Below are 8,006 nucleotides of genomic sequence, written 5' to 3'. Positions count from 1 at the left end.
CTGGGACAAAAATCCCAAGTCAAATGATAATGAGCAAATTTAAATTTTTTTATTTTAAAAAAACCCAAATGTACCCTTTTAGCTTTCTTCTTCTTCTTTCTTCCGTCTCCTTCTCCCACCACCTTCATCACCAGCAGCAACAATGGATCTCCACGAGAAGAACGGCGCTGATTCAAGAGATGAAGAATTCGAGAGACGTTTTCTCTCAATCATTAGTTCATTCATTTCCCTAAAATTGAGAAAAGAAAGCGAAAGCAGCAGCCGCTGCTGTTAAATCCGAGAGACCAGATCGAGACGCTGATTGAGAAATTGAGAAGGAAATAAGATTTGAGATGATGTTCATAGAGCGTAGAGAGGAAGAATCAGCAAAAAACTGTTGCTAGAATTTATTGAGATCGAGAAACAATGAAGAAATTAGGGTTTATAATCTGATGCTGAGCTGTGGCTGTATTTGATTCAAGAATACAGATAAAGACAGATGGAGAGTTGGGTTTGGTGCTGTTTAAGAAGACCTGTTGTTGTTAATCTCAGAGATGAAGAAGAAATTGATGAAATCAGGGTTTCGATTTGAATCTCCAAACGAAGAACAGGAAGGGAATTGGGTCTGTCGATAAGAGCAGAATCAAACAAGAAATTGGTGTTGTTAATCTCAGAAGACCTGTTGGGTTTGGTGAAGAAGTTGCTGCCGGTTGGCCTTCTTGGCTTAGTGTTGTTGCTCGTGAAGCTATTTATGGTTGGATTCCTCTTCGTGCTGAAAGATTCAAGAAATTGGAAAAGGTAAGGGTTTCTTCTTCTTCTTTTGTTATTTTGCTACGATTTTTTATTGTTCTTGAATTGCTCATTTCTGGTCTAATTTGTATCGTTATACATCGGAATGTTGAAGTGGATTAGTACGTCGACAAGGAATTTTTGTATTTGTTCATGTGCTGCAATTATGTGAATACTGCAATTTTTTGACTGTATCTTTAGATTGGACAAGGTACATACAGCGGTGTTTTCCAAGCACGAGAGCTTGCAACTGGGAGGATGCTTGCCTTAAAGAAAGTTCGGTTCGATAACTTTGAGCAAGAAAGTGTGAGATTTATGTCGCGGGAAATAATGATTCTCCGCAAACTGGAGGGACTAATTACTTCTAGACTGTCAACTAGTGTATATCTTGTTTTCGAGTACACGGAACATGATATTGTTGGTTTATCATCTTGTCCTGACATCAAGTTCAGTGAATCACAGGTTCGTATATATGGAACTCTGGATGTGTGTTCTAGTATTCGGGAATTACCAATGTTAAAGGGTTTGATTTGTTCATGTTGTGTAGGTTAAATGCTATATGCATCAACTACTATATGGCCTTGAACATTGTCATTCAAGAGGTATAATGCACAGAGATATCAAGGGATCCAACCTTCTTGTTAGTGATGATGGAGTTCTGAAGATAGCTGATTTTGGCATGGCAAATTTTGTTAGTGTCGGGCACATTCAACCATTAACTAGTCGAGTTGTTACTTTATGGTATCGTCCTCCTGAAATTTTGCTTGGATCCACCAGTTATGGGCAATCTATGTTGATCTATGGAGTGTTGGTTGTTTATTCTTTTGATATGTTGTGTGTTTGACTCAAAGGGTTCAGGTTGCTGATGTGGTTGATTGGGTCTGTGTTGTTGAATAACAACTCGCAGATGGAAGGAAATGGAGTATGATAGGAGCAGTTGATGTTGCTTAAATGAAAGGGTTGCAGGAAGTGGTTTTAGGCTGATCTTGGAAGCCGAGGAAGGACAAAATTTGCTGGAGAAGGCAGTAAAGAAGTGCAGCAGAATTTATAGGCAAGTATGAGAGGCAGTGCTGCTGTTGTTGCAACAGAAGTGCAATGCAGGGAAAGAGGTTCAGGTGATGGCGGTGATTGCAGGTCAGCTGAATGAGTTGGCGTTGCTGCAATGTAGAGAAGGAATGAAGCTGGTGATATGTTGTTGCTCTAGAGAATGTGCAAGAAGTCTAGCTGAATTTGCAGAGAAGCTTATGCTGTAAGAAGTGATAATGGCAGTTACAACATTGGTCAGTGATTGGGGTTGTGTCGCATACTGTTCAGGCCAGAGTATAAGGAGAAACGAGGGTTTCCGCTACAGATTAGTGAAATTCAGTGAAGGAGCTGGACCTGGGAAGAGTTAAGAGCTCTCTGAGCTGAGATGTAAGATGAATGGTTTGATTTGGGTTCAGCTGATTAACGGAAGGATCAACAAGGGAGTAGATGCATGTGCAGTGACTGGTGCAGGTGGTGTTAGCTCAAGTGCAGGATTGTGCAGTTGCAGCATTGGTGGTGGCTGAGCTACCCGTATTACAGGTGGTTGTGGTCATGTTAACAAGATAAAGATGGTGTTGTGTTGGGGTTGCTTGCAATTGAGATTTTGAGTACAAGACTGAGCCATGAAAGAAGAAAACAAGGTCGTGTGCTGGTGGAATTGTAAACAAAAGAGCAAGGCAGGGAAGCTGATATGATGCTGGTGGAATTTTTGCTGGTGTCTGAGCATCAAGGAAGCAGTATTGTTGTTACCAAGCTGCTGTAACGCAGCAAGACTCTGCAATGTAATGAAGGTGTTGCAGGTAAGAACTGATGGTGCTGATGAGTTCGTGCTGAAGAGAATGGAAGATTGCGGTTGCGGATGTTGCACCTAGAAGACAGAGAAGTTGGTTTGTTGGTGGCAATGGATTGAAGAGGATATGGAGCAATAGTGCACATTTGCACCTGAACTGAAGGGAGATGCCGCTATTGCCGAGAAAAAATGAAGTTGCAGGAACTGAAATGGCAGCTGTTAGTGTGATGAAACCAATTATGGTTTCATCTTATTTATGATGAAACCAAAATCGGTTTCATCGTATTTCAACGATGTATTTCTATCCATGAACATGTATAATACCTCTTATAATTCTTCTTGCAGGTGAATTCTCACGAAACCAAGATGAAACCAAAATCGGTTTCATCGTATTTATGATGAAACCAAAATTGGTTTCATCTAATTTTTTGGGTGGTGGTGGTGGTGGTGGGCGGTCGTGGTGCTGGTGGCGGTGCGGCGGGTGTTGGCGGTGGTGCTGACTGGTAGCGGTGGTGATGCAATTGTTCAGTATCGGTGGTGGTGGTCGGAGGTGGTGGCGGCGGTAGTCGGAGGCGGCGACGGCGGTGGAGGTCAGAGGTGGCGACGGCGGCGGCTGTCGACGGCGGTGGTGGTGGGCGACGGCGGTGGTGGCGGTGGTCGACGGTGGTGGTTGGCGGCGGTGGTCGGCGGTGGTGGTCGGCAGCGGTGGTTGGCGGCGGTGGTCGGCAGTGCTGGTTGGCGGCGGTGGTGGTCGGCAGTGGTGGTCGGCGGTGGTGGTCGGCGGTGCTGGTTGGCGGCGGTGGTCGGCGGTGGTAGTCGGAGGCGGCGACGGCGGTGGAGGTCAGAGGTGCGACGGCGGCGGTTGTCGGCGGCGGTGGTGGTGGGCGACGGCGGTGGTGGTGGCGGTGGTCGACGGTGGTGGTTGGCGGTGGTGGTCGGCGGTGGTGGTCGGCAGCGGTGGTGGTCGGCGGTGGTCGGCAGTGCTGGTTGGCGGCGGTGGTGGTCTGCAGTGGTGGTCGGCGGTGGTGGTCGGTGGTGCTGGTTGGCGGCGGTGGTCGGCGGTGGTGGTTTGCGGCGGCGGTGATGGCAGTGGTGGTCGGCGATGGCGCTGTTGCTGGTGGTTTGTTGTTGGTGGTGGTGATAGTATATTTAAAAGTGGGGTTGATTTTTGTTTTTGTTGGGGTGATTTAAATACTAGAAGGGTAGTTTAGACAGTGTATGATATTTGAGATTTTTATATCACTTTTATTTGAGTGGATTTTTTGTGATGGGTTATAACCCCTTTAGGATTATAACCCGCGGACCTATTAATAAATAGTTGAATATACTATTTTTTATTGGTAATCTGATGTGGAACCCACCCAAGGTTTAAGGGGAGGTGGAGAAAAGAAAACCACCGAATCCGACGCTGACATGCGCCGCACCCTTCTCTCTCATCAGCCCACCAACAACTTGCTCTCCCTCTCTCTGTACGAATTTCTCTCTTTCAATTAAATAACATACTTTATCATTTTTTGTGTGTGTGTGGGAGATGAAATCACAAAATTGAAGTTGATCTAATCTGTTGATTCCTCTCCTAGCTCAACACGCCTCTTTCTATCCCCCAAAAGCCGTCCTCTTATCATCTGTCTCCTCTTTCTCCCCCTTTCTGTGTATACACATCCTAGAAAAACATTGAAACCCCACTATGACCGACCTTATTCCCTCCTTTCCTACACAAACTCTTCGGAGTATTTTAATTGATTTTTGGTGGATGGTTATTTCGTTTTTTTAGACCATTCTCAGTGGATAAACTATCAAGTTGAACAGAAATCCCACATGTCCTCTTCACATTCATATGTTTCGAGAATTCTGACTCTCCTCATGTTTGTTATGTGTTTTTTTCTCCTCTTCCAGTATCCATAGACTACTTACTCCAACTATTTTTCACGTCCCGCTTGTATTTGTATCTGTGCATAATTACTTAATATTCCATACATCTCGTACCGTTCATTTTCATTTATCAAAGGCCACGAATAAATATCATAGAGAATTCCGAACATTTATATAATAAAATAGAGTAATAATATTCTTGGTTTATTAATATAAAACGCATTACACGTCATAATTTTTCAGCAACAAAAAAGGGAAAGAATGAAAAGTAAGGGTTTGTAGTCACCGGTGTAACTCATCTTTCAAGTTTTGTTTATAAACCAGAAATCCTTTCACCGGTGATATTTTGACCAAAATACCCTTACCGGAAAAAGTTAAAAATTACATGAACCTCTCTCTCAATGTCAAGAAAGGAATCAAGTTCCATCACAAAAAAAAGAACTTCGATTCTTTACTTTACTTAATAGAGCTTCGGTTTCCTCTCTAATTTAACCAAAAAGAACAAGAAACAGTGAACTTCTTCTACACGAACAAATCTAGAGCTTTGATTTCAACTCCTCGAGATACTCGTCTTTCAACTGAACTATCAAGACTAGTAGTCACAGATTCTTCGGAATTCATTGACGGTGAACTAGATCTTCTTTTTTCAGGCCGGTGATGATGATTCACGATTCCACTACCACCGGAAGTCGACGTCGTTAAGGAAAGATCGAGATCTGTTTGTGTAAAAACTTTCCTTTTAGATGGTTTCGCTAATGATCTTGATGATGGATAAAGATTATTATTGTTACTGTTATGATGATTATCGTCTAACTTAATGATTTTTTTCATTTCCATTGTACTAAAATTAGGTTGTTGAGCTTGAATGGAAACAGATAAATCATCAGACTGATCAAATGTTTGGATTTCAGTCCCATTCATAACATCAGAAATTGGCCTTAAAGTTCCTCCTCTAAGAACAGTTTCTACTGCTGTTTGACAAATTTGCCAATTTCCTGTCCATAATAACCCTACGGCTCCATTAACAGGATTTACTGTTCTTCCGCAAGCCTCGAATAACAAAGATTGGAATAAAGCTGCAAAAATTAACAAAAACAAAATCAGAATCAAAAGTAAAAGTAAAATTTTAATTTAAAATTAATGAGTAAATCAGGTTTTCTTTTCTTATTTAGTGTTCTTACCAGGCCGTTGGGATTCAGGAACAGCAGAGATGAAAGACATGAGACCAGCTCTCCCAAAGAATTTAGCAACAAAAACAGTAGCATGACCTTGAGCTTCAGGAGACTCAATCCATTGTAAACAAGGTCTTAGAATGCATGATTCGCTGCATCCTTTTCGTAGAACTCGGCACCCATTGCAACTCATTTTGACGATCCTTTTCTTTAAATGATCAAAGGATTTTGTAATCTTAAGAAAAGAACAAATAATTACTTGTCCGAATATGAAGAGATGAAGAAAACTGAAGCAGAGAGAAAAGTGAAGAAAGAAAGAAAGAAAGAAAGAAAGAAAATAAGAACTCTTGGAATGAGAAGGGGATATATATAAGTAAGCGGAAAGTGTGGAGTCGAAGTTAACTTAACCATGGTTTAACATTTTGGTTAAAGAGTTTTCTAGAGAGAGAAATTTTTTAAAGGATAAAACTTAAAGTTTGGGTTCCAAAGTCCTGGGCACCCGCGGCTCCGTGTTTCCGCGAAAGGTTGTTCCATCACCGTTGGATTCCTTGCGTGGAGATCGAGAAATGACCCCTCTTTTTTTTATTAAAATATAATTTCATTTTTCCGTACTGGTAATTGGATTTTCTTTATTCCTAACTTCTGTGGGTAGTTTTACGTCACCGTATGCGTATTTCGGATATGTATACGGATTATAATAGTGATTTAAGCTAATTGCTAGTTCAGTCGGTTCTGATTCTCAGCAAAAAGACATCTCTATTCAGCTCATCTATTGGATTGGACTTTAAATTCATTGGTTAAATTGTTGTGGAATACTTTTTTCATTTCCTCATGATCCATGACCTGTTAAGTGTTAACCACCTCAGGTAGGTGATTTGGGGTCATTTTAGTGGTTGGTTTCTCGGGTGGGTCTGTAGCTTTGTGGTGGATATAATTGGTGTTCGGTGAGATATTTGATGATCTGCTTATTTTCTTTTCTTTTTTGGCTACAAGGACCACGGCGAGAGAAAGTTAGTAAGTGCTAATTAAAATTTGGATGTGACCAGTGACCCCAAATAGTCACCCATCTCCTGGCCAGCAAGCTTAAGTGCTAACCCTGAATATAGGGCTGAAAAGCCACCTTAATAGTATACATGTTGGTTTTTACAATGTCTAAATCCTTGGTCACCAAGAAATTATTGTCTGGATAATTACATTCACCCTAAGAGCAACTGCAGTGGTGCGATCAAAACCAAAGATCAAAGATAAAAAAAAAAGACCAAATTTTGGGTTTAGTCCGTGTTGTGACGCAACGGTACATGATTAAAATTTCGTCAGGCGGACTTTAAAAGTCCGCCCCATTTTTTTTTCGTAAAATTTCATCAGGCGGACTTTAAAAGTCCGCCCCATTTTTGGTAACTTTCATCAGGCGGACTTTAAAAGTCCGCCTCATTCTTTTTCTTTTTTATTTAATTTGAATTTTCATCGGGCGTAATTTAAATCTCCGCCCGTTAACAAGCGTACTTTAAATTTACGCCCAGCAACAAGCGTACTTTAAATTTATGCCCGACTATATTAGAATTTGGGATTTGGTCGCGACCATATTTGGTCTGGAATTTGATCTTTGGTTGAGATTTGATCTTTACTCCGTCCCACTGTGTTACGATCTCATCCCAAATTTTTGGTTATACTCGCCCACTGTGGATGCTCTAAGAGATTAGCATCTTAAAGATACGAAAGTCGGTGAAGTAATGTAACAGTGACACGGTTGTCAAAAAAAAAAAAGAAAATTATGATTAGAAAAGATCTTAGAGAAAGATTTTCTTAATAAATTTTCACACATGAAAAATATATATATTTAATTGTAATGAGCATAACATTAATACAACCGTTATTTTAATTAAATTTACGATTTATAAAAATGTAGCGTTAACACAAAAAATCGTTATTAAGTTTTAACAAAAGATCTGGGAAAAAAATATTCCTAACAATATTAAATTACCAATAGCAAAAAAAAAAGAACAATAACTGTAAAAAAAATGCATGAGTTAAATTTGGAGAAAAGTATTGGTGAATATAGTTGAAAGTAACTGTAGATTCTCCTGAATTTTAGGATTACAAAAAATATCAGAATTATTAAGTGTAGATAGTAGCTTCCACGTGTCAATCAAACAATTCTTTGTTGCAGTGGAGTTTCTCGTGGTAACCCAGGTTCTGCTGGTGCTTGTTTTTTTGTAGAGCTTATGTTGGAGTTAAGGGGACTCACACTATTTTTTTTGCTGAAACAATGGATGTGGTACCTGCTTTGAAATTGGTTGGTGCAAATAATTTTTAAAAATATGAAATTCATCTCTGATTCAAGTGGTTGTGCTTCAGAGCTTTATGAAGAATAAAGTGCT

At 40.5% G+C, this 8,006-nt stretch overlaps 2 protein-coding genes across 2 annotated transcripts; one reads left to right on the top strand and one right to left on the bottom strand.

The window, feature by feature from the left end:
- Positions 1-478: 478 nt before the first annotated feature.
- Positions 479-2,318, top strand: LOC113279967 (protein IMPAIRED IN BABA-INDUCED STERILITY 1-like). Its single transcript, XM_026528600.1, has 7 exons — positions 479-495; positions 591-777; positions 970-1,230; positions 1,316-1,579; positions 1,857-1,952; positions 2,038-2,088; positions 2,211-2,318. The coding sequence occupies exons 1-7, from the start codon at positions 479-481 to the stop codon at positions 2,316-2,318; spliced, it is 984 nt and encodes a 327-aa protein (XP_026384385.1).
- A 2,321-nt stretch (positions 2,319-4,639) lies between these two features.
- Positions 4,640-5,988, bottom strand: LOC113283467 (LOB domain-containing protein 38-like). Its single transcript, XM_026532738.1, has 2 exons — positions 5,638-5,988; positions 4,640-5,532 (listed from the first exon to the last, which is right to left on the bottom strand). Exons 1-2 carry the CDS (start codon positions 5,819-5,821, stop codon positions 4,979-4,981), a joined length of 738 nt encoding a protein of 245 aa, XP_026388523.1. The 5' UTR covers positions 5,822-5,988; the 3' UTR covers positions 4,640-4,978.
- Between the last annotated feature and the right edge of the window lie 2,018 nt (positions 5,989-8,006).

The sequence above is a fragment of the Papaver somniferum genome, chromosome 5, assembly GCF_003573695.1.
Source record: "Papaver somniferum cultivar HN1 chromosome 5, ASM357369v1, whole genome shotgun sequence".
NCBI classification, from domain to species: Eukaryota; Viridiplantae; Streptophyta; class Magnoliopsida; order Ranunculales; family Papaveraceae; genus Papaver; species Papaver somniferum.
The sequence above is the reverse complement of the archived record's forward strand: the minus strand, read 5'-3'. Positions and strand labels throughout refer to the sequence as shown.

What these genes read in the sequence shown, in the direction of transcription:
- LOC113283467 (XM_026532738.1), bottom strand. Translation starts at nt 5,821, where the DNA reads ATGAGTTGCAATGGGTGCCGAGTTCTACGAAAAGGATGCAGCGAATCA. An exon ending in TCCTGAATCCCAACGGCCTG is followed by an intron (nt 5,533 to 5,637) that starts GTAAGAACACTA and finishes TAATTTTTGCAG; the next exon opens with CTTTATTCCAATCTTTGTTA.
- LOC113279967 (XM_026528600.1), top strand. An exon ending in GTAGAGAAGGAATGAAGCTG is followed by an intron (nt 1,953 to 2,037) that starts GTGATATGTTGT and finishes TGATAATGGCAG; the next exon opens with TTACAACATTGGTCAGTGAT. An exon ending in CGCATACTGTTCAGGCCAGA is followed by an intron (nt 2,089 to 2,210) that starts GTATAAGGAGAA and finishes ATTTGGGTTCAG; the next exon opens with CTGATTAACGGAAGGATCAA.